General features: G+C 43.6%; 1 protein-coding gene across 3 annotated transcripts in view; it reads right to left on the bottom strand.

Annotated features, from left to right (window-relative positions):
* Positions 1–25,613, bottom strand: part of MYRFL (myelin regulatory factor like) — a 44,755-nt gene extending 19,142 nt beyond the window's left edge. Inside the window, exons 1-14 of one of the 3 annotated variants that reach the window (XM_060279661.2) lie at positions 23,576–25,613; positions 21,939–22,032; positions 20,809–20,876; positions 20,377–20,584; positions 18,814–18,902; positions 17,125–17,275; positions 13,585–13,780; positions 13,146–13,222; positions 11,565–11,675; positions 10,149–10,239; positions 7,659–7,859; positions 6,199–6,307; positions 5,285–5,394; positions 796–962 (exon numbers count right to left, since the gene is read on the bottom strand). In XM_060279661.2, the coding sequence (XP_060135644.2) occupies positions 796–962; positions 5,285–5,394; positions 6,199–6,307; positions 7,659–7,859; positions 10,149–10,239; positions 11,565–11,675; positions 13,146–13,222; positions 13,585–13,780; positions 17,125–17,275; positions 18,814–18,902; positions 20,377–20,584; positions 20,809–20,876; positions 21,939–22,032; positions 23,576–23,621 (1,718 nt within the window). In that variant the 5' untranslated portion in view covers positions 23,622–25,613. Of the gene's footprint in view, positions 1–795; positions 963–5,284; positions 5,395–6,198; positions 6,308–7,658; positions 7,860–10,148; positions 10,240–11,564; positions 11,676–13,145; positions 13,223–13,584; positions 13,781–17,124; positions 17,276–18,813; positions 18,903–20,376; positions 20,630–20,808; positions 20,877–21,938; positions 22,033–23,575 lie in introns of all 3 variants that reach the window. The other 2 variants (XM_060279660.2, XM_060279663.2) reach the window with 2 other exon arrangements.

Below are 25,613 nucleotides of genomic sequence, written 5' to 3'. Positions count from 1 at the left end.
GAACCTGGTAGTGGTGCCCACCCTGTGGAATGCCCTCCCATCAGATGTCAAGGAAACAAACAACTATCTGACTTTTAGAGGACATCTGAAGGCAGCCCTGTTTAGGGACATTTTTAATGTTTGATGTTTTATTCTGTTTTTAATATTCTGTTGGGTGGGGAAACCCCCAATAATATTCAGAGTGGCTGGGGAAACCCAGCCAGATGGGCGGGGTAAGCTCCCATGGACATTTGGAGTGCATTCCATTTGCCTGAAAATAGTATGTGGCTAGAAACAGTTTTGCCAAAACGATGGACTCTTCAGAAATCATGAGTATCAAAGTGCAAATCTGACCATGGCGATAGCTATGGGTAAGTACTAATCCCTGACGCACACTGCTGCAAAAGGGTAAGATGCTGCAGAGGTGTCCACTGGACTCCAACACTGATGATATGGCAGAGTGCCTGCTGCCGCCAGTGGGTAGTCACTGTAGCTCTCAAAAATGGGGCTGATTGGGCTCAAGCAAGGCTGATAAGGAACCAAAGCCCCAGTCTATTTCCTGTGCCAGGCTGGCATTGCATACCTCTCCAGCCTCAGTTGGGATTGCTCCCTCAGCCGCCTTACTTTTTTGTTTTGTTTAAGTGCTCTGAAAAAAGTTGCAGTCTAAACAAGAAAACACAAAAATGTTCCTGACGTATCCAGAACTTGCCATCCTATGAATTCAACTCTACCTTTAGATATACAGGTTATGTGTGACATGTTAAGGAAGCTGGTGAATTTGGCTGTGTGCCCTGAGGAGAAATGCAGATATTGTACCTTCTTGTATTCTTTTCACTGGGTGTCGTTGACTTCAAGCTGTTTATCTGTTTCAGTCTAGCTAGTTTTTTATTCCACACTTCTAACTCTTCTATCCGGACTTCAAGGTTGTTTGTTAATTTGCAAAGCTGCTTCACTGCGCCCACATTCTCCATGAAAATTTGATCCTTGAAAGAAACACAGAGAGACAATCCCATCAATAAATAAGATGTGGAAAAAGGAGTTACCTTAGCTGAGCATCCTAGGTGGCTTCCTGAAGGTATTATTTCTGCTTTTTTAAACCACAAAACTCACTCCCCTTCCATTATATCATGACTAATGGTGTGCCAAAGTTTTCCCATATCTTTTATCTTTTTTTTTTGCTCTGAAAATGTGACAGAAAAACGGAAACTTCTTTTGCAGGGGAAGAAAACTTTTGAGAATTTGGAGAGCAGAGTTTGGCACAACACTAACCAAATCACAATTTGCTTTTAAGACTCTTGTCGATTTCAAAAGCCCTTCACCATACATCAGAGGAGATTGCTGTTCAGGAAACACAAGCATGAGCTTCACAGTCCTTTGGATGCTACCCTTGGCATGTGATTTCTCAGTTCTACCCTAAAGTAGAACTGCATGCAACACCAACACCTTTATTCAAAATAAAAAGACCACAAAAAATCCCCTCACAACCCCCAAACTGCTGGATCAGTTACGTATGTAAAATAATAAAAATAATAAATCATGTGCCATCTGCACTCAATTGCCGGTGAGCACTTGTGCAGGAAAGGCAGTGACTAACAAGAGGACATCATGCAGTACCACGCTAAAACATTTGTTTTGAATTAATGTTGTGCCTAAACACTAAATAGATCGTGACAGGCATTCGAGGTTTCTGAATCTTTTCCTCTACAAACTGTTTCCCATGGACAGATTCAGAACTCCCTGCCACACAGTACGTTCTGTGCAGATCAGATGGTGCAAACAGACTCAGCTGAACCATTTATCTTGCAACTCCAACACAACTTCCCCAGGGAGAAAAAGACAGATGGAAGAAGAGAGTCCCCTTATGCTATTTCTGAACTGGGAGCTTGGGAAGTATTTTTTTTTTTCTAAGCGAGATGACAGACACTGAATCAGCTAACACCAGGTCCTCTTTATGGGCCTTCTATGAGGTGTCCTTGTTTCTTATGTATGAACCGGTCAATCTATATAAACCAGGGAAAGAACTGAGGGAATATGGTTTGAATTTGAATGCATGAAGAAGTGGCCATGCGGCTACATGGCAGAACATGTTCCAGAGTGCACCAGAGTGAGATAGAAAGGAGGGGAGCGAGGGATGGGTAAATCTGCTATTTCTACTCTGTGACACTTTCTCGTGAATTCACCTGAAACTCCATTCTGTCTCATTTCCATGTTGATCTGGGTTTTTTTTAATGTGCTTATTGATTTTATTGCATTTATATCCCATCTCTCTTCCAAGGAGAGGTCCCCTCCTCCCCATTTTATCCCCACAAAACCCTGTGGGGTGGGTTAGGCTGTGAGGGCATGACTGGAGCCCAAGACCACATGGCAAACTTCATAAGTGGCCCAACACACTGTGCTACTATATCACACTGGCTCTTCCATACGCATTTAAAGTTGTAGATGTTTCTCTGAAAATAAGCACTTGAGAAATCTTTCAATACATCTCTTGAGCTGAGAACTGTCTTGGAATATTTAGGAAGTGCACCGAATCATTGGCCTTCCAATCTATGCATTTGCCTGGCTGGGGTGAGGTCACTAACCATAGGCACCTCTTCGGCTTGCAGCTGATAACAACGTGTGTCTCCTGGAGGTCCTCTCCACCATGAGCACCTTCCATGGTACAAAGCCTGGGCTGATGCCTCCACTACATCATATATGGGTTGGTGAGTGGGGTTCTCCTCCACAGCTCACCTCATCTTCACAGTCCTTAAAGCCTTGTACTTTCTGTGTGCATACATTCTCAGAGTAGTCACAGGTAGGCTAATTTCTGGAGGAACGAGCTCAGAGTGCCTGTTCCTCCTAACCCCGCAACAGCTGAAACGGGTTCAGGGGTAGCATACCAGGTACTTGGGATCAGCAGCATCAGGTGTGTCTCTCTCTCTGGTGTGGTGTATAGTGCAGTCCTAAGCACTTAGCACTTGCTGTGCACATGGAAGGGCCCTGGACCAATCTTTGATGGCCATATCAGAATTCACAAAGGCTGGATTACTCAAGCTTCCCTAGAAGGAGCCACATCATCGGCTCAAGCCACATCGTTCCTCTTCACAAATGCAACCACAGGAGTGTGAAAGCAGCTCACACATGACTTAAGAATGCTTCCTCAGGATCCTGGCTTTCTTCCTAGATGTTTGCAGGGTTGTGATGCCTCAGGCAAACTGCCCTTTCATTCCCGTTTGTCTTACTCATCACACAAATAAACACATTTCTGTACGGAAGTGCAGCCATGCCTATGGTTGAGGGAAGTTGTCTATGCAAGGCCCCCAGGATGATCTACTATTTATATCGCTGCATTTCGGCAAACTGCTTTCCCACACTATAACGTGCAAATTGAAAACTGCCATTGTACTGCTGCATATGATACGTAGCATAAACAAAACCAACACAGTTGGGTAAGCCCACACAGAGACAAGACGTTCCACAATTGGTTCGCTGAAGGGTATCTTCAAAACACTCATGGTCTTGAAGCCATTACATCGATGACATGGTCCTCTTGTCATCTGATGCCTTCCCAACCGGTCATGCCCAGATCTCCACAAAAGTCTAGTTTGTATGAGGGAGATATGAGGGGGAGGGAGATAGACTGGAGTTTTATTAAATCACAAGGTCCCGCAGAGTGCCAGAGCTTGCAGCCATTTAAGTGAAACTGTGCAAGTTCAAAGTGAAATCCACAAGAGGGGAAGGGCCTGCTAAAACAAAAAGTCGCAGTGTAGATCATTCCTCTTCTTTTGTACATCCCCCCGCCTGCTGATGCCTGCTCTTTTGTGGGGGTGGGTAGTGCTCTTTCGGCAACATAAGGACTGGCACTCAGATAAATTACATCACTATTAGTATGGGGTACCCAATGTAATGCCCTGTTGTTGGACTACAACTCCCATCATCCCTGATTGATGACTGAGCCTGATTGAGGCTGATGGAAGCTGGAGTCCAGAATCTGAAGGGCACCACATTGGCAGCCCTGGGTATATATAGTATTAATATTTTCCGAAACAATCAAATCCAGCACATTTTTTCTGAACAGATGCAAGTATGGTTAACCTATTCCCCTTTGTGAAAGTGCACTTCTCCCATCAGAACCCAGGTGATAAGAAAAATACAGGTCTACTTTATCTTGAGCAGCCAGAACAAGGTATCCGAATGCTCCAAATGATGAGGCCTAGCATTTCATTCAAGTTTGCCCTTGGTCCCATTTCATGCCAATGGTGCAGGATTGAGAGTCTTGGGAGTTTATTCAGCTGGGAACGTTGCCATGACACTAGTTGCCCAAAGGGAGATCCAAATGAAAGAAAGAAATAGCTCGTTATTACTACTTTATTTATTTCCAATGCCTATTCTGCTTTTCCTTGAGGAAGCGCAAAGTGGTGTACATGAATTTCTCTTTCCCCACCCCCACCCCCATTTTATCTTCACCACAATCCTTTGAGGTAGACCAAGTCAAGAGAGAGTAGCTGGCCTATGGTCTTCTTGTGCACTACATGGCCGAGTTAGGATTTGACCCTGGGTCTCCCCAGTTCAACATTCTGAAGTTGCCCTCTCCCTTTCCCTGCTTGGGTGGGACACCTGTTTCTAATCACTGCTGTATTAAAACACAGTACCATCAAATAATAGACTATTAAGATGGCGAAATTAACGGCAATAATTAGAAATGTACCAAAGAGGAAGATAATGAAGGAATGGGAATATGTTCAAAACTACTTAGAAAGAGAGATTATAAAAAATAACCTAGTGATGTGTTTGGAATAAAAATATAAGAGGTGATGATTAATTTATAGGCATTGAGATATAGAAATATGGGAAGCAAGAGGTATAACAAAGGAAAGTAAATATAGTAAGGGAAGTGTGCTGTAAATAATGGGAGGTAACTTTTTGATCATCTGTTCTTTTTCTTCTTTTTTGTATGTTATATTTTTTTCTTCTTTTGTTATATCAGTTTTCTTTCTTTGTATGAGTGTGAAAATTTGTATTATTTGATTATTGTATTATATGATTTTGGGATTATATTTTCTGTTAAGTTATTTGATGTTTTGCTTTTGTAATATGTCTTTTCAAATCTTCTTTTTTGTTGTTGGTATTTTTCTAAATTTTTGTAAGTCTTAAAATTTAAATAAAGCTTATTTAATTTAAAAACAAACAAAGAATAGACTATTACTTCTCTTGAAGGTGAATCTCAAAAATGATGTGACTAATCATGAACACTAATTACAGTGAACTTGCAACTTCTGGTTTTCAAAGCAAGATGGTTTACAGCACTGTAGGAAAACAGAATTACCTTATCTACCATGAGGAAATGATCCACTTTTTCTCCATTTTCACATGTTAAGTCTCCAGTGTCTCTCACGGCTCTTGGCAGAAGTTCCTGAACTTCCTGGGCAATTACTCCTGCTCACACACAAAAAAAATAAGAGAAAGGGGTGCAATCGAAAGCAGAACATTTCTCACGGGGGTTCCTTCTGTAAGCACTCCTTGTTGCTTTACCTACAAGCTAGAAGATTTATTTTATTCTTAAGCACTGTAAACATTAATAAACAATGGATTACTGACTGCTATGAAGGAGGCTATGGAAAACAGGGAGGACCTCCCTCTGAATGGAATGGAGTATCCTGAAAAGGGGACATGGATTATTGATTTGAATCCCAAACAGAAGCATTGCACACTTCAATATTTTGTTGCAGATTCCACTTGTCTAGGTGCAATTGCCTGTATGTAATCCCTGATATAACCCAGGGGACTGTTCCTCCCAGTTCAGACCCTTGACCCACCTGCACATTTTGTACCTTATTATTTACTGGAATACAGAGGCACCCCAATTTTGGAGCACCCTCTCTAAAGAGGCTGACCAGGTACCTACTATGAGGTGTTTCCTGTGCTAGGCAACCCCCTTTTTATTTCCCCCAACTTTCCAGACACTTTTCTGAGCTTGCGGCCTTGTGTAAAGGTTTGCTGTTGTGTTCGCATTTGCATTTTAGGTGTTTCGTTCTTTTGCCCATTGCCCTGGGGATGTGATTGAAGGGCAGTCTAAAAAAACACAATACAATGCAATTGATACATTCATTAATTAGATGGCTGCGTTACGCTTGACTGCCAAGGCAAACATTGCAACATTATAAAGGAAGATGATGCTGGGGTGTATTCAAGATTATTATGCCTGAGGACCTGAAAACAACAGATGATCTGATGGCATACCTGTTTCGTGGATCTGGTTAATCCCCATAACAGATGCAAACTCGGGCTTGTAGTCGTATTCAACCAGCCGCATCTGCGCTATTCTTCTCAGCTGCTCATGCGTATCAACCTAATTGACCAAAGACAAGGCTTAGCGTGTTAAAATATTTAACGCAGTCAAGTCATGTCAAAGGGCTTTCATGTGCAAGTGCTTTTGAAGTCTGAGGTGGCCGCAGTTAATACGCCTAGATGTCATTAAGCAGCTTTAATGCCCCCATATTCCAATTCGTATTTTGAGGCAAAGGGAGAGGCACTGCTATTTATCTAGAAAAAGAGGTGCAGGAACTCACCACGAACACCTCCCTCGTTCTCTTATAATGGCAATGGTGCCCATCTGAGAGTGAGGGGGGGGGAAGCCCTAGGAAGAGGGTTTCCACAAGGTGGGATACTCCATTTTTGCCAATTTCAGCTTACCTACTGAAATAATCTGTGCCATATCCCACACCATCCCTGATGGTTCCTCAACCCTCAGCAGTAGCTTTTGGGGGATCACAGGGGGCTGAAACTGATAGGGCAGGTTGGTGAAAATTTGGTACAAGTACGGAAGTGCTTTCCACTAGTGCAAAACCACCAATGGATGCAACCCAGATACAGTTGTACCTTGGTTCTCAAACGCCTTGGGACTCGAACGTTTTGGCTCCCAAATGCCGCAAACCCGGAAGTGAGTGTTCTGGTTTGCGAACGTTTTTTGGAAGCTGAACGTCCGACGTGGCTTCCGATTGAGTGCAGGAAGCTCCTGCAGCCCATCGGAAGCTGCACCGTGGTTTTTAACGTTTTCAGAAGTCGAATGGACTTCCGGAATGGATACCATTCGAGAACCAAGGTACGACTGTGCAGACTTCAAAACGTAGTCAGGCTACGTTCCTTTAAAAATACATGTGAGAGAACTATATGTTTTATATGACTGGTGTGGATGTGACCGCAAAGAAGGACGACAGAAACATTCTTTAAATATAAATTAGTGAATTTTGTACTTTTTGTTAAGTGGAACTTCCTGTTAAAAGGCTCAAGATGGGGAAAGATGGTAGAGCATCTTTCTTGCATGCAGAAGCTCCCAAGTTCAATGACCAGCATCTCCAGGTGGGCTGGGGCAGATTCCTGCCTTAAACCCTGGAGAGTCGCTGCCAGTCAGTGTAGACAATACTGAGTGAGATGGACCAATAGTCTTGCTCTGTATAAGGCAGCTTCTTATGTTGGCAATATTGGCCTAGATAGACAAAATACTTTTATGCCGTATAAGACACCTTCTTGTTTTCTTCCCCTTTCTCCCCATCCTTTCTGGCACCCTGCTAGTTTTTTAAGCTGTGAGCAAATGCTATGAAACATCTGGTTACTTCGCAACGCTATGCCTGCCTCTCAGTCGCTGTCTCCATGCGCACATGCGCTGCTGTGTTGGGAAACTACTTCCCTGTCTCACTCACCTCCTGGATATTCTGTTTGGCTCGCCTGTCAGATGGATGCATGACTGCTCCCATAACTTTCATGTTTCCACAGACAACCAGGGCTTCATCTGGTGCATCTGTGTTAATTCCCACTCGACCGTGGCATACGACGGTTTCAGGAACATGTCCTCGCTGCCAGAGCGTATCGCTGTCATTCTCAAACTGTCCAGGGTTAGAGGCCTGAAAACATTTTCAGGTCAGTAGTGTACAAACACAGAACTCGTTTTCTAGGGGGGAGGAGGAATTAGTACCACGCAAAATCCTTCCAGAGAAATGCACCCTCATGCTTCTTTGTGACGCAGCAAAATGAACATGCTGAGTAAAAACAACCTCACCCAAAAGGAGTCGGTGTGTGTTGAGATACTTTAAAGATGCAATCGGGGGCAAGGAAGGGAAGGCCTGAAGCAAACATCTGGTCTAAAATCACCTCACGGAATCTTATCAGAGAGGGAAGGGGGGCAGGATAGAGGATGGGATTGGGATTGTGACTTTCAGAAGTGCACAACTGATATTAGATAAATCTGGCTAGATAAAAAGAAGAGAATCTGCAATGGCATAAATCCCCCAAAGGGGTGTTCTGGGGCGTGGCCTGAGCAGGACAGGGCAAGAAGACATACCCCACAAGTGTCTCCAAAAACCTGGGACATCCCATTTTTTCCTCTGAAGAGGATGGTGGCCATTTTGGGTGACATGATCTCAAGCATTTTCCCCCTTTACTGGGCCACAATCTTGTGCAGCTCCCCCAAACGCACGTTTTTGGGTGCCGTGCCCAAAAAAGCACTTTCAGAGGGGAGAATTGTGGTGTGAAATTGCACAAGGTCATGGCATCCAAAATGGCCACCATCCTTTCACAAGAAAAAGATGGCACCCCAGAAGATGGCGTCCTGGTTTTTGTCTTTGGTGTACCGGAAGGTATGAGATGAGACTTGCACCTATTCCAAACCCCGTTCAGCTCAGTCATGTGAGCCAGCGCGCAGTCCTCAAAACTCAGGCCCACCCTCCATGATGGTTCAGCCAGCAATAGCCCCTTCCCATAGGGTCCTGAAAGAAGCTTGCAATAAGGGTAAGAGCATAAATTACACTGGCCTAAATTATGCCCGCTTCCTGTTGTTACGATTGCTCTGTCTCCTGGCAATATATTTCACTCAACTCAGCCGGAAGTAATTCTGAGTAGACATGGCTAGGATTGTGCTGTAAACACTATAACACTTACACTTACTATAACATCTTACCATTCAGGGAAGTGGGATGAGAATGCAAAATAAGGGCAGGTGTTCAAAACACGACGATGCTGAGATTTTAGTGATTTATTAGTGTTTATTTAAAAAAAGATCAGACAGTCAGTATGGAATTCAAGGATTCCCGTTTGTATCCAAGCAAAACAGCACCGGGGAAAGCTTTCTTCTTTTTAACCGTTCTCTGCCATCTGTAATATGTGGAGCCAAGCACCTCACAATTAGAGCATGATCTGATATGCCTGTTAACCACAACTTGGTGAGTAGATGGCTGAGTTCTCCCAGTATTGCAGGAAAGGCGGAGTAGAGTTTCTCTCTTACGGGCCTTTGCTGCACATACCAAGTTAAGCAGAGATTTCAGATGCACAATATCTTGTTAAGATTTTAGTCCTCTTCAGGCATTCTTAATCTGTATCTGGGGTGGCAGGACTCTGCATGACAGCCCAGTCCCCTCCACCCTGACCATCCCACATTGAGTGGCATAGTCTGGAGATGGGGGATGGAACCAAGATCAGCTGTGTGCAGTTAGAATCCCCTTTCAGACCATCCCAATCAATGCAGGAAGGTTGTGGTGGGTTGGTAAAGGGGTCAGGCTGACATATGTGGGCCTTGTGCCTCTCATCGGATGCAAAACAAGAAGGCCTGAAAAGGGCTTTTGTTTACACGGCAGTTGTGGAATTTCTGGACGCTTGTTATTAATTCTTTTGCTTTTAGTTTGTTTTTAATTTTTCAAAAAAATGATTTTGCTGCATGGTTTTATATAGTTGCAAACCAATGTGATGTATTTCTAGAATGCAGTGATATATAATAAAAAAAATTATAAATCCATTTAAAAATGCCAACTTTTGAATGAACATTGGCAACCCACGCTTTTGTGGTGATCAAAATAGTAAACACGGGTTATCCCGCTTTTATTCTCGCGAACGTCATGTGAGTTAGGCCAGGCTATGAGACCATGCCAGTTCCAAGGGCTGGATCCACTTGGCAGCCCCTTGTAATTGCAAGGACTTTTTAGCACCCCAACTTTCACAGGAATAAAATGGAGGATAAAACATGCTTCCCACAGATCCACTGCAAGGTCAAAGATGGGGGAAGGGAGGAAGAGGTGGGGCAAAGAGTGCCAAATCATTACTGCAGCAGCAAAGCCACCCCATAAATCTCAATAGTAATACTGTGCAGCTGAGATGAAGAGCAGTAACAAAACACAGAGGGCCGTATCTGGCACTGGACCTACCCTGACAATGATCCTTTCCGAAACATGAGCAGCCACCAAATAAGGCTGGTCTTGACTGACGGCGTACAACCCAGCAACTAACATGAAGTACCTAAATAGAATGTTGTTGTTTTAATTTAGAAAATCATTTCAGGCATTAAAAAAATCACAGACATGGCCAAGAACTCCAGAAACAAAGGGGTGTGCGCCTCAAAAACAGAGAAGCTTCCTGTACTCTGTCCAAGACTTACATTACAAGGATGCTAATGTGGTCCAAAGCACACCCAAAGTTGGGATTTCCCTTTGAGTAAGGTTGCAAGCCGAAACCCACTTATCTGGAAGTCAATGCTACTGAGTCAATGTCACTTACTTCTGAGTAGACATGCTTAGGAGCTTGCCTGACTAAGTCTCTCTCTCTCTCTCTCTCTCTCTCTCTCTCCAGCCCCCAGGGGATCCCACACCTGAAGCTGGGATTGACTTTTGAGTAAACAACCTACTGTGACACGCCACCGCAATCTCTGAGCGGTGTGAGATTCCAGGGTCTTGTGTCCTTACCAGGGTCTGTGTTTCTGTTTGGACAATGAGGCACAACAGAGACTGTGATGTCTTTATGATATATGGTTTATTTACACATGTGTACAACCTGAGCCTAGATAGTGAGAGTGCAGAGCATTCACATCCCAACAGGGTCCTGTTCCTTCTACTGCTGTAGCCTCAGGTTCCAAGAGACCCCCGAACATTGTGTCTGACCTTCTCTGCAGCATGAAGCAGATAGCCTACCTCGTGCTCCTCCCCTGTCCAGCTTGCAAAACTGACACCTTTTCCTGTTCACTTACCAGGTCTTTGCCCATTGCAGTTCTGCCCCCCCCCTCCTGAAACTCTGTTTTTTTTTTGTCTCTGTTAATTATCTCTCACCTCAGAGAGGGGCTTTCACCATTTGCCACCAGGGCCAGAGAGTCTTTGCTTAATGGCCACCTTTGTGCTCTTTTAATGGTTCATCTCTCCAGGCAATAACTTCATCAGGAAGCCAGCCTGGCTAATGTTTTAAAATGACTTATATTTTAACATGCTAAATTCAGGCACCCTGGAATTAGAAGTTGGGTCCAGAATTAGAAGGAGACTCCAGGCACCCCACAAACTTATAACAATACATACACAAATGTTGCAATCCTAAACCCACTTACCTCAGAGTAAGGCCCATTATTTCAATGGATTTTGCTTTAAGTAGACATGTTTAGGATTGTGCTGTAAGGCTGCACATGCCATATACATTAATTAGACCATGGATGTTCGTTGTTTTGAACAGTGGGACTACATGTGCAATGGCAATTTTCATGGGCCATTAAAAGAAGAAGTGAGATAACAGAGGAGTTGAAGAGTAATGAGCCTTAAAACATAAGGTGAAATATGTGAAATGTTTGCTGTCAGATGCAATACCTTTGGTCAGAGTTAGGTTTTCCTTTCTTCCTCATATTATTGGCTGTTGTTTCACTAAAGTGCAATCGTGCCAAGGTTACTTTGGTCACCTGGTCTCCTGGCAGATCAACACTATAACACAAAAAGGGGAAAGCACACAGATTTCAGCTTAACTGTTAATTCGCAGCAAATTTTCCACAAGGTGCCTAATAAGTTTAACTCTCAGTCCTTAACAGGTGAGCGCCGCAACCCCAAAGTCGCCTTTGACTGGACTTAACCATCCAGGGGTCCTTTACCTTTACCTTACCTTTACTAAATTTAGAGTTAGTAAAAAAAGTTTTTCTGGCTCAGTAGTGCACGCTTAAACAGTTTAGTGTGTGGTTACCAGACGTCCCCGTTTCCCGGGGACAGTCCCCGGATTTACAAATCTGTCCCTGGACAAAATCCGTCCCCGGAATGTCCCCAGATTTCATTTAATGTCCCCGGATTTATATTTTAAGTGTTGCAGATTTATGAGTAGGGAATGAATGTTGTGTGGTTGGTTCAACGGCACAAGACACATCATATGGGGACTTCTGGTGAGGCAAAATGGCGGGCGCCATGGCAGCGAGCAGGTCCTGAAGCCAGCCAGAGCCAACTGCGCTACCAGGCTGGCTCTGGGCTGCTGAGACTCCTGCTGCCACCGCCACTACCACTGCTGAGAGGGAACTGCTGACACACACACCGCGACCCAAATCGAGTCGGGAGCAAGAGCGCCCAGCCACCCAGTCAACTGACTAAAAAAAAAAAAAAGTGTCCCCAGATTCTTTGAAAAAAAATCTGGTAACCTTAGTTTAGTGGCATTAGCAAATGAATAGTTAAGAGATCCACACCACCCCTTGTGCCATGCCTAGAAAGCTTGGGTCTGAGCAGCTTTCCGCTTGACCTGCCCTTTTTAGGCAGGGGTGGCTGGGTGGGCGGGGGTCTGGAATGGAGAGGTGCCTAGACTGGAAATCGAAAGGAACCACTGTGATATTTCTGAACAGAAGAGTGGGATATGTCCAATGAATAACTGAATGGATACATATACTTACTTGTTAAGTACAGTGTTTTATTATGCTTTTATATTTGTTGGAAGCCGCTAAAAGCGGCTGGGGCAACTCAGTCAGATGGGCAGTGTACTACTACTGCTGCTACTAAAAGGTAAAGGGACCCCTGACCATTAGGTCCAGTCGTGACCGACTCTGGGGTTGCGGCGCTCATCTTGCGTTATTGGCCGAGGGAGCCAGCGTACAGCTTCCAGGTCATGACAAAGCCGCTTCTGGCAAACCAGAGCAGCACATGGAAATGCCGTTTACCTTCCCGCTGTAGCGGTATCTATTTATCTACTCGCACTTTGACGTGCTTTCGAACTGCTAGGTTGGCAGGAGCTGGGACCGAGCAACGAGAGCTCATCCCGTCGCGGGGATTCGAACCGCCGACCTTTTGATTGGCAAGTCTTAGGCTCAGTGGTTTAACCCCCAGTGCCACCCGCATCCCACACTACTGCTACTACTGGTGATGGTGATGATGATGATGTGTGGGTTTTGGTGTTTTGTGGTTTGTATGTTTGCTTTTACTTACTGAACAGGGTAGAAAGGTTTTTTGCTTCGATCAGGTTGAGATTGCTCAATGGTGATTACTTGATTGGGAGCTTCCATCTAAATATGGTATAACAAGCAAAGGAGGTTTAAGACTTTTTATTTTATTTTATATAAAATAAGGTTTCTATACATTAAGCTTATCTGACCTCCATCCAGGCAAGCAAGAGGGAGGATCAGAGTTCAAGGGCATATTCCAGCCACACAAAAACATTCAAGGAAGGTGTGAAGCAGGGCAAGGGGGGGGGGCTGTGAAGAGTCCCAAGGATTTGGAAGGCTGTGTTTGCTTCCCCATACCTGCCATAAAAGGTAGCATAGAAGTATCTGAAATAAATTAATAATGGAAGAGAGAGAGAGAGAGAGAGAGAGAGAGAGAGAGAGAGAGAGAGAGAGAGAGAGAGAGAGAGAGAGAACACACTTGCCTTAATACCAAAAGTTTTCAAGTAAAACTTTTCTACCGGCTTCAGCCCAAAATGGGTTTTGACGAATTTTGGGTGTCCAACCACTCGAATGTAAACTGTTATCTGGAAATGGTTTTTCTTCTGACAAACAAAAGCGCTATCTGCTGTTGAAAAATTAAATCCTTTGTTTGTAACAATGTAATATCCCACATCTGGGCTGGAAAAACACACACACAAGAGGAATCTGTCAGTGGAATAATATTTCAGCAAGTCACATCAGTCAGACAATATCATAGATGTGGATACTCCAGTATTCATGTCTTTTTGGAGGGGGGTCTTTTAAGTAATAATGGATTCTTAAATTACCGTACAGGAAATAGGTAGAGATACCTAAACACCTCAAGTACTGTTTAGGGCTGCTTCCTTTTTAAGAGAGTGATTGGCTCCTTCCAGGGCTGACAGGAAGCAGAAGGGAGCACTGTTGCTCACGATGCCGCTTTGACACAGTGAGCAAAAAGGCTACTCATTTTTCTCATATAACCCTCATTTTAAAACATTCAGTCAGATATTTATGAATGTCAACGAACCAATAAGTCAAAATACAAATATGAAATACAAAATCACAGCCTCAGCAAAAAACAAAACAAAAAAACATTTATTTAAAAAAATGCCTAGCTAAGAACTAACAGCCACATCAGGTCTAAGAGACATGCGGATGTTTTGCAGCTGCTCATTAATAAATGTAGTAGCACCCTCAAGGAAGATACTCTTTAAGTATACTCTTTAAGACTGACCAAGGAAGCATCTCATAAGAGGATATATTGTGTGCTATCTAACCTCCTGATGTAAACAACAGTAAAAGAATACGGTGGTACCTCGGGTTACAAACACTTCAGGTTACAGACGCTTCAGGTTACAGACTCTGCTAACCCAGCATTAGTACCTTGGGTTAAGAACTTTGCTTCAGGATGAGAACAAAAATCGTGATCCGGCGGCACAGCGGCAGCAGGAGGCCCCATTAGCTAAAGTGGTGTCTCAGGTTAAGAACAGTTTCAGGTTAAGAACGGACCTCCGGAACAAATTAAGTTCTTAACCAGAGGTACATGGAAGATTATTTCAACCTCCTGCAGTATTATCCAGTAGAATTTTTCTGGTTAATAAAATTTTTGCTACATTTGAAGTCTCACAAAGATTAATGCCCACTTAAACTGATCCCCAGTTTAGTTAATATAAGTATGTTTCTTTCTACTTCCTCGTGTCTGTTTCACTTAATGCTAGAAACAGATCTGGAAAACTGACGCCACTGGTGTTTCCAGATTGCTTCTTTGTCCTAAAATCATAGGCATAACCTGAGACTTGCAGCAGGCTCTATCAGGGACATATCCAACCAAGTCTACAATCTCCCATCTCGAGAGAGCAACAGCTTCAAGCCCATTTTTTGTTCCTCATTTGCTTATTTGTTTCCCTCCCCAACCTCCATCCCAGTCCACGAGCTTTGTGTCACATCCCAGCCCGGAGAAGAATTCTGGAGAGCATTAAACCTGCACCCTATTTTGTGACATTTTGTTTTAGTCCTAATAAATATACTGTCCAATGTGGATTGGGAGGCGGTCACTATGCAGAGTCACTCTGAGGATGACTGCTATCATGGGCTGTTTAAACGTGTGTTTCTACCAAATGTGAGGCCCTTCTTTTCTGCTCTTGTGTATGGGGCAAAGGTCTCAAAGGCCATCTAGAAAGAAGCAGTGAATTAGCTATCTAGGACAATTGTGCCTCTCTGTCTGCATCTCTGTAATATATCACTTGAAAGCTACAGCCCAAGACTCAAAGTCTCCATTATATAGAGTCATTTTGTTCATTAAAGGAAGGCTGAACAATGATCCCTTGTCACATGGTACTGTAGAAACCCTCTTTCCTCCCCGCAAATGAAAGGCAGCTCTTTGGGATTCCTCCTTTCACTTGGCCATTAGAGGCTAGAATGTATAGACTTTCACAAAAGATTTATTTCAACTTTATGGTCTCTCAGGATGGTGAAGAAAGAGCAAATGGTCCCTTTTGAGACCTGTCACTTTCTTCATGAGATTTTAATCTACAGAAGAGAAGAGAAGTGGCTCATAAATAATGTCCACTCACTTCTGGATTTGTAAAGCGTGTAATAAAGAGGATAATATCAAGTTTCAAAGATACAAGTTTCTGAAAATCAGGCTTTCTCTGTATTTTTAAATGTTTCTTCTACATTGGAGAGTAAACATTTGGTAGTCCCAATATTACCCTGCTGGTGAAAGAATAGATATGCCCGGTTTTGGACAACGAAGACCAAAAAAAAAAAATGGGCTGAGAAGATATTCACTACTCCTCTTTTGTATTGTGGATACCTCCACCCCAGCCCAGTCTCATATCCCTCTTCATATTATGGGGCTACTTCTAAAAAGATGATAAAGCAAGAAATGGCTCTAACAATTGTGCATTTCCAAGAAATAAAATAAGGTATTCATAGATATGAATGACTTTGGACTACTGCACATTTCCAAGAAGTAAAATAATGTATTCATAAAGTAAGACTATATTATGTTTTTAGCAGTAACACTTAACCATAACTACATTGACAGTCACTTGATTTCGAACAGGGTGCAAGAGCCCCAGAGAGATGCCATGGCGCCTTGTTTTTATGACCCCAACAAACCCCTGGCTGCTTATTACCCCTGATTTACACAATACTAGAAATGCAGCTCCAGCCATCCATCAGTTTCAGGTGAAAAATGTCTCTTATTTTCAAAGAAGAAGAAGAGCAGCGTTGCTGGAGGTTCGTTTTGTCCAGCATCCTGCTTTCTGCAGCTGCTTCTAGGAAGTCTGCAAATTAGCATGAAGGCAATAGCTCTCCTCATCTGTTCCTCCCCAGCAAACAATATTCAGAGGCAGCCTCCATGCTGAATGCCTGGAACTAACGGACACAGGCTGTCCATGTTGGACATGAGGACAGAAATTAGAAATGCCATCTTGAAGGTGGACACACAGTCAAGCCGAACAGTTTAGCTGGGTGTGCACTGGGTGAGCCACCTGCAAGGTGGCCCATGGGCTTGGCCTTCCTAATGTCATCTGCGTGTCTGGCTGGGACATCCTGCATCCATTAATTCCCCTTAATCCTTCCCTCCCCAAGAATGCCTCCTATGTAGCAAGGTCCCAGGTTTAATTCTCACATCTCTTAAGTGGGCCTGGGGGTAACTCCAGTGTCCGAAACCCAGGAGAACTTCTGCCGGTCAGCAGAAGCAGTATGAGCCAGACAGACTGTGTTCTGACTTGGGGCAAGGCAGCCTACAAGCTAACAACCCAATCATGATGTTTTATTCTGTTTTTAATCTGTTGGGAGCCACCTAGAGTGGCTGCAGGAGCCCAGCCAGATGGGTGGGGTATAAATAAATTTACCATCAACATCATCAAACCCATTTAAATTTGTAGTTCAAGCATCAATTCAGTCTCTTCCTCAAGAGAAGTCCGTGGTGTCTATTTCTTTCCAATCTGAGCATCACAATGAAAAAAGGATGGAATGTGATAAGCACTTACAGCTTTTCATAATTATGGTTGAACAGGCTGCTCCAGGGAGATATCCGATATGGTTGCCAGGCGAGGGACGGATAGGGTTTTTCAACAGACGCTACGTTCTGCACACCACTGTCATACTCTTGCATGTCAGGAGAAGAATCCTTTACAGTCACTGGAAGGAGATCAGATCATCAGCAAATCTGTCATATTGTTGGTTCTGGAACTCTGCCAGGCTAGAAGAAGCATGCCTTGGCCCTGTATTTCCACCCACAATGTCCAGCCCAGATCCTGAGATCCAGCTCTGAGGGCCTTCTGGCAGTTCTCTCACTGCGAGATGTGAAGCTACAAGGAACCAAGCAGAGGGCCTTCTTGGTAGTGGCACCTGCCCTGTGGAATGCCCTCCCATCGGATGTCAAACAGATAAACTATTTGACTTTTAGAAGACATCTGAAGGCAGCCCTGCTCAGGGAAGTTTTTCATGGTTCCTATTGTATTGTATTTTTAATATTTTGCTGGGAGCCTCCCAGAGTGGCTGGGGCAACCCAGTCAGATGGGAGGCATATAAACAATAAATGATGGTGATGGCATCTTGAACCATAGAAACATTCTTGTACCATCTCTTGCTTGTTGTGCTTGGATTGCAGTTTACAGGATTAGAATTGCAGAATCTTGGGGCCAAAGAAGATGAGCATCTCCACCCCCATCGTTCTGCCCAGACACTGAGGTCCAGCGCCGAGGGCCTTCTGGTGTTCCCTCGCTACGAGAAGCCAAGTTACAGGGAACCAGGCAGAGGGTCTTCTCGGTAGTGGCACCCACCCTGTGGAATGCCCTCCCACCAGAGGTCAAAGAGAATAACAATTACCAGACCTTTAGAAGGCATCTTAAGGCAGCCCTGTTTAGGGAAGCTTTTAATGTTTGATGGATTTCTGTATTTTAATATTTTGTTGGAAGCCGCCCAGAGTGGCTGGGGGAATCTGGCCAGATGGGCGGGGTATAAATAATAAATTAATTATTATTATTATTATACATTGTGTGTGCAATTGCATGTGGTGCACAGCACCCGCCTAAACAATTATGCAAGAACAAGCACTTTTGGCTGTACAACTGAAGTTCCTTTGCCTGTGTACTCCCCCACACACTCCTAAAAAGATGTCCTGGGTTTCCTCCCAACCCTCCAGAGCAGATTTAGGGAGTGCACAGGGTTTGTGGTGAGAGGAGTGGTAGGGGAAGTTCTGCTGCACAGTCAAAAGTGCTTGTGCTAGCAGAATTGCTGAACTGAATACCATCTAAGGTGTCCAGGTCTTTCCTTTCAAACAACAGTCGTACAGGATCAGGGGGCAGGCTCATTGGCACATTGGATCAATGACAGCTCCCCTCCTGGTGCAAATGTATATATTTATTGGCATTACACATGGGACATGTGAGTTGCGCTCATCTCCAGCCCACAGAACACAGCAAACCAAAAAACAAAATTAAGGAAATAACTAACTCCAAGCCTTCTCATACAGGCCTCTCAGGAATGTCGATGATCAGTTTGACAGGTAGATAGATAGATAAGGTAGATCTTGCCTCAAGGCAGTTCCATGCTTTCCATCTTCCAACCCCACTACTGTATTATATTACTTTAAAGTCTCAGGTGTATGGAGGTTAACATATCTGTACTGAAGGATGCTTCCTACCCCCTTCCACAAAATATACATTTCCACTTACTTTGTCCAACATTGCCAGACCATGTTTGAAATTCTAGAGGGTCCTCCAACATCTCAGAGTGCTTTCTCTTTTTAGATACCAAGGAAAGACTAGAAGGAAACATGAACATTGATACCAATTGATTAAAATATGAATGCAATGTTTCAAAGGAAGATCATGTGACAAATGCAATCCTAAATTCTACTGAACATGATTTATTATTTATACATACATACATACATACATACATACATACCCCGCCCATCTGGCTGGGTTTCCCCAGCCACTCTGGGCGGCTTCCAACAGAATATTAAATTACATTATACATTATACATTAAAAGCTTCCCTAAACAGGGCTGCCTTCAGATGTCTTCTGGTAGATGTTTTTCTCTTTGACATCTGGTGGGAGGGCATTCCATAGGGCGGGTGCCACTACTGGAAAGGCCCTCTGCCTGGTTCCCTGTAACTTGGCTTCTCACAACGAGGGAACCACCAGAAGGCCCTCAGTAGTGGACCTCAGTGTCCGGGTAGAACAATGGGGGTGGAGACGCTCCTTCAGGTATACTGGACTGAGGCCGTTTAGGGCTTTAAAGGTCAGCACCAACACTTTGAACTGTGCTCGGAAACGTACTGGGAGCCAATGTAGGTCTTTCAAGAACGGTGTTATGTGATCTCGGCGGCCGCTCCCAGTCACCAGTCTAGCTGCCGCATTCTGGATTAGTTGTAGTTTCCGGGTCACCTTCAAAGGTAGCTCCACATAGAGTGCATGGCAGTAGTCCAAGCGAGAGATAACTAGAGCATGCACCACTCTGGCGAGACAGTCAGTGGGCAGGTAGGGTCTCAGCCTGCGTACCAGATGGAGCTGATAAACAGCTGCCCTGGACACAGAATTGACCTGCGCCTCCATGGACAGCTGTGAGTCCAAAATGACTCCCAGGCTGTGCACCTGGTCCTTCAGGGGCACAGTTACCCCATTCAGGACCAGGGAGTCCCCCACACCTGCCCGCCTCCTGTCTCCCAAAAACAGTACTTCTGTCTTGTCAGGATTCAACCTCAATCTGTTAGCCGCCATCCATCCTCAGGCACTCAAGCAGGGGAGTCCTCCTGCTTGTAACTTACTTCTAAGTAAAACATGTACAAGACTGAGCTGTTAAACATTTAAATGCTGCCACCTTGTGGAGAGATTTAAATCTTATTTTGTGCGCCTTAACAACACGAATTTGCTGACAGCAGCTCTTTCCTACAAAAGGAAATGCCTCTAAAATATGACGAGCCTCTAAAAGATGCAACAGCATTTTTATTTCTTTTTGCGGGTGAAATTTAAATCAGTGTCATTTTTTTCTGCACACTTTTTCTTGCTGACCCATGAGTCATCCCGGCTACCATCTCTTTCAGTTACAGCCAGTGCTTTTTTTTTTCCAAAACAAAAATGTTTAATCGGTTCTCTCATTTTCCTACTCATATTAAAATACTGCCCCTCAATGAAGCCAAACTTAGATTCACAAAAAGTTTAGGGGTATGCGTACCCCTGCGTACCCCCAGGAAAAAAAAGCACTGGTTACAGTAATATATATTTTAAATTACCTGGGGTTGTGAGAGGGTCTTAACGGGGAGCCATTTAAAGCATGATTATTTGATGGCGTGGAGTTATTCCAGGGAGTTGGAGCATTGCCTGTCTTCAGACTGAAGTCTTGGTGTGTGCCGCACGCTTGTCCGATAGCATTTGTCTTACAAGCAGTCTCAAAAAAGTTGCAAGGAAACTTATTGGTGGGCCCTACAGAAGGGAGAGATGCTGAAGGTCGCAACCCGGTAGGGTATGAAATGTCATAATATGCGACTGTGGGACAAGAGAGAGAGAGAGAGAGAGAGAGAGAGAGAGAGAGAGAGAGAGAGAGAGAGAGAGAGAGAGAGAGAGAGAGAGAGAGAGAAGCATTGCATCATCCAGCGTCACCACTTCAGATGAACCCTGAACACTCCAGTCCAGAATGCCAGCCAATCAGGACTCACACAACCCACCTTTGGTCTGTGGTGGAGAGCAGGGCTCTGATCCTGAATCTGGCGGGGAGTCTGGTAGCTTGTTTTGCCTAGAATTGGAGTTGAGAGGGGCAGGGTAAAAAACAAACAAACAAAGCCATTATACAGATAACAAAAATGTTGTTTCTCTGTGTTTACAAAACAAAAAACCTATTTGTTAGCTATGCCAAGGCCATGCATATAGTTTTTAATGCAGATCTACATGTACATGAGCTATTAAAGTCTCGTTCTGCGAGGATTCCTGATAGGCCCAATAAATGTGTCAGTCCCACCACCCAAAACCCCCATGGATGGCTTTATAACAAGTATTGAAGAGAAACTGTGGTTATAAAGATCTGCAATTGATTCTCAGGAAATTACGATGACAGCAGCGTTTGTATCCTTTCCTTCTCCTTCCAAAGTGAGTCTGCTATTCTAATGACTGCTGGCACTTGTCTTACCACGCATTCACATGTGTTATATGATGCATTGACATATTCAAAGAGTTGCCTATGGAAGAGGAAGAAGCATAATCCAGAACTGATAATATTGCTGCCTTCTCAGCATTGGCATGGCTCCATGAAACAGAAGCATGGGGCACATTTGCTGTTCTGTCCCTCCCATTCCACAGGGTATTTTTAAGTATCAATTGAGCCATGGAAGATATTGGCTCAGGTCCTAAGTTCACAGTGGAAAGTTTGCAATTCCTTGCTTTCCCCTGCGGCCACTTACGACCTCCCCCCACCCCAACCCTATTCAGAAGGTACGGGGCTCTCTTGAACAATGTGGGGTGGAGGACACAGGAGCAGGGATAAAATAAAACTCGTTGCTGTTTAGCATAAGGTTACCTGATTTTTTTTCAATGAATCTGGGGACACTTCAATGGATTTCGTATGGGGACTGATTTGTAAATCTGGGACTGTCCCCAGGAAATGGGGACGTTTGGTAACCTTAGTTTAGCAGCCATTCTGCAATTAAATAGTCACTTGCCCTTGAAAAACCTTTTCTGAATAAGGCATGGATCTTCACCGTTTCTGGAATGGGGCGTCATCCCTGCCGTTATTTGTGTGCAATTTTAAGAAACTGGGGGAGGAGGGAAATGATGAAGAAAACGGTGTACTTTTCATACTTACAGGCTTCCAAACGATTCAAAGTCACTGTCTATGAATTCTTCCAGCAGACGTGTATCTACCAATGCATTCTCCAATGCTCTCTGCACATCTTGCCCTTAAGATTAAACATGGAGAATTCGGGCTATGGTTTTTGGCTGAAAATGCTGTTATATATTCATTTTTTCGGTGACCACATAATTCTCCACTCCCATTGTTCAGCCCAGACACTGAGGTCCAACGCCGAGGGCCTTCTGGCGGTTCCCTCACTGCGAGAAGCGAAGTTACAGGGAACCAGGCAGAGGGCCTTCTCGGTAATGGCGGCCTCCCATCAGATGTCAAGGAAATAAACAACCATCTGGCTTTTAGAAGACATCTGAAGGCAGCCCTGTTTAAGGAAGTTTTTAATGTTTGATGTTTTATTCTGTTTTTAATGTTCTGTTGGGAGCTGCACAGAGTGGCTGGGAAAACCCAGCCAGATGGGCGGGGTATAAATTATTATTATTATTATTATGACTTCAAAAGATTCCAGGCACAATAGTATCATAATGCCAAAGAAGGGGGGTTAATACAGAACCACAAGCAGCAAATATATATATATTAGTTGTCCAATACTAAAAAAACAAACTGAATTATCCTTTATATATTTATAGCTTAGAAAATATGGGATGTGGCTAATATGAATATGTGTGAATATGCGGTTAGATTTCAGGAAAATGTTTTGATTAATATGCATGTAAAGTCGCTGCAAGAGAATTTTAGGGTTTTCTGAACAAGATGACTACAAAGTTCAAAAACCGGAAGGGAGTGTTCCAGTTTTCGAATGTTTTTGGGGAAGCCAAACATCCGGCGCGGCTTCTGCTATTGTTTCTAGCACACCTGCGTAATCGGGCACCAATCGGAATCAATCGGAAGCTGCACCTTGGTTTCCGAACTTTTCGGAAGTCGAACAGACTTCCGGAATGGATTCCGTTCGACTTCCAAGGTACGTCTGTACTAAGATTTTTAAAATTAAAATCCCACACGAATGCAGTGCTGCATAAGATCACAGCTTGAAGCTGCAGACAGTATGGTGAACATTCATGTGTATCCAAATCTCTACTCAGCCATGAAGTTTACTGGATGGGCTCACGCCAGTGACCATCTACCTACCTAACCTTCCGCACAAGGTTGTTGTGTTGTAGAGTCATGCATGGCACTAGACCTAGACTACCTGGCACCAACACTGCTATTCTTTAGGCACCAGGAAAACACTTTTTTATTTAAAAAAAATCTTACCCAAACATTTTAATGGCTTTAGGTCTGCTCTGAGGTCTGTTTACATTTTCTCTGTATTGAGTTATTTGATTTTATGCTTCATATACTGTGTAGTCCCTGTAGTCCAAATATGAATATTGTAAATGAATCAATCTCAAGTTTCTGGGAGGTAAGGCAGGATATAAACATATTAAAATACATTCTTTTTCTAGTCATTTGCATGGCCTCACCCACTCAATACATGTGCTCTCTTTGGAAATGAAATTGGGAGAATAGCCCAGCAAAAAGTAGGAGTAGTCTTTTGGCGTATACGAATAAGGAATGACCAGAAGAGGCGATGAAAATACAACACACTCCCTTAGTGTGGACAAAACAATCTTTTGCTTTAGCTGCTGGCCACCTACCTTTGAAGAACTGTTGAAGAGCCTCATTTTCACCCACAACATCCATGGACGAGGAGGAGGAGGCAGTTTGCACCCCAAACCACTTTGTGAGTGTTCAGACTTGCTCAGCTAGTTACGGAGAGCTTGCACCTTTTCAGAGGGCTGCCAATATGTCCGAAAAAGATCTCCTTCATTCTTGTCAAAACACACAGGCTACATGTGCCGGAGAGAATCCAGGACTTTTGCAAATGAGCTCCTGGTCAGATTTGAGGGTTTCGGCACCAAATAAAGATCCTACCATAACTTTAGGACCAAAACATGTATTTTCCCTACGTAAAGCTGATCCCAGTAAGAGTGTCCTTCCTTAAGGACCTTTACCCTTTAATTCCCTCTGCTATGTAGCATGTGTGCAATAAAGAAGGCAACAAAGATTGCTTATCTCTTGCCTCTCCTTCCCCTGCATGTTGTCTATGTATAGCTAAGGTAACTGGCATAAATGGAGGTGTGATCAGATTTCTTGCTTTTCCTTTCCTTTTTAAAAAGCTAAAGATGCAGCTATTTCTTGATGATCAGTCCCGGTTCGAGATGTCGCTTGTTACACCACTACTGTGCTACAATGGTTAGACTGCCGAGCTATGATCTGGGAGACCCGAGTTCAAGTCTCCACTCAGCAATGAACTTGGCTGGGTGACCTTGGACCAGCCCCTCTCTCTCCACCTTACCAACAAACAGAGTTTATTGTGAGGGGGAGAAATATGGAAGCCACCTTGAGATCCTTGGAGAAAAGTTGGGATGTGAATGTTACGATACATTCATTCACAAATCTGTTTTGTCCCATTTCTGCATTAATCTGATTAAACAACAACAAAAATCTGTTTAAAGGTTTTAAATGCTCATTTTTATATCTATATACATTTCCAGACATATTTTGTCTTAAAATACAGTTGACATTTGGGTTGTTGTTGTTTTTGAAGCCAACGCCTGTATAGCAAAGCAAGTGTAAAACCTGAAGGATAATTATAGTCCAGTCTCCATGTTTAAAGTCTAGGGGGTGAAATGCAGAACAAACTTCATTCTTCTCCATCCATAGTTGCACTTCTTATGTACTTTATGTATAGTACCACAAACCTCCAATATATTTGCCGTGTGTATGTGTGTGTCAGACCTGTATTTGGTAAAATAGTTAATGAAGTTTTAGGCAGCTTTAATTTCTGTGCACTTTTTTTGCAAAATGAGCACAACTTTTAACTTTGCAATTTGCCATGGACAAATTCAATGATATTTGGAATCCATTCTTACAAATACTGTACTGTAATAGGTTAACATCTGGTGAAGTACAATAACCACCTTGTAAAATATACCAGTTTTGGGGGGGGTTTTTCCTCCCCCCTTTATTTTCCCTTCTACACGGGTTCTCTTTCTCTTTTTTATTTACGTCTCACCATGTTTAGTGCACATATAATTATGTACTTTTTGAACTTTGTTTGAAAACAAATTTGTTTGAAAACAAACAAATAAATAAAACTTTGCAATCGTTTCTCTGTTTTCCCTCATGGCAGGAAAAAAGCAAAACCTTTCTGTTGAGGAAGGGAACTCCAAGGAATCAAGTCCAGCTTAAAGCCATGAAGCACACCTAGAGGAACTATGGGGAACCATGGATGGAACCACAAACCAGGGAGCCAAATGCAGCCCTCCTGGCCGTTTCTCTAGCTGGTCCCAGGAACTCTCGCCAGGCCACACTCCTTACCAGCCATGGTTTTTTGCCCTCCTTTTGGCCTGACAGGAATGTGCCGCCAAAACTCTGGTCCTACTTTTTGCTTACCAGGCTGGAGGACAGAGAAGACTGTACAAATGTTCGTATGAACTATATGGTGGTAAGACTCACATTCTCTTCTCTGCTTGCTTTTGTGCCTGGCCCTGCCAACCACTGGCATGCAGCCCCCAAACTCCTTGCCATAGCTGCCAAGTCTCCCGTTTTCCCCGGGAAACCCCCGTTTTTACTTACCTTTTCCCAGTGGTCCCCCGTATCACTTCGTCTCCTGTTTTTCTCCGTTATTTT

The sequence above is a fragment of the Zootoca vivipara genome, chromosome 9 (genome assembly GCF_965207765.1).
Source record: "Zootoca vivipara chromosome 9, rZooViv2.hap1.1, whole genome shotgun sequence".
Classification (NCBI taxonomy): Eukaryota; Metazoa; Chordata; class Lepidosauria; order Squamata; family Lacertidae; genus Zootoca; species Zootoca vivipara.
This window is presented reverse-complemented; position numbering and strand designations above follow the sequence as displayed.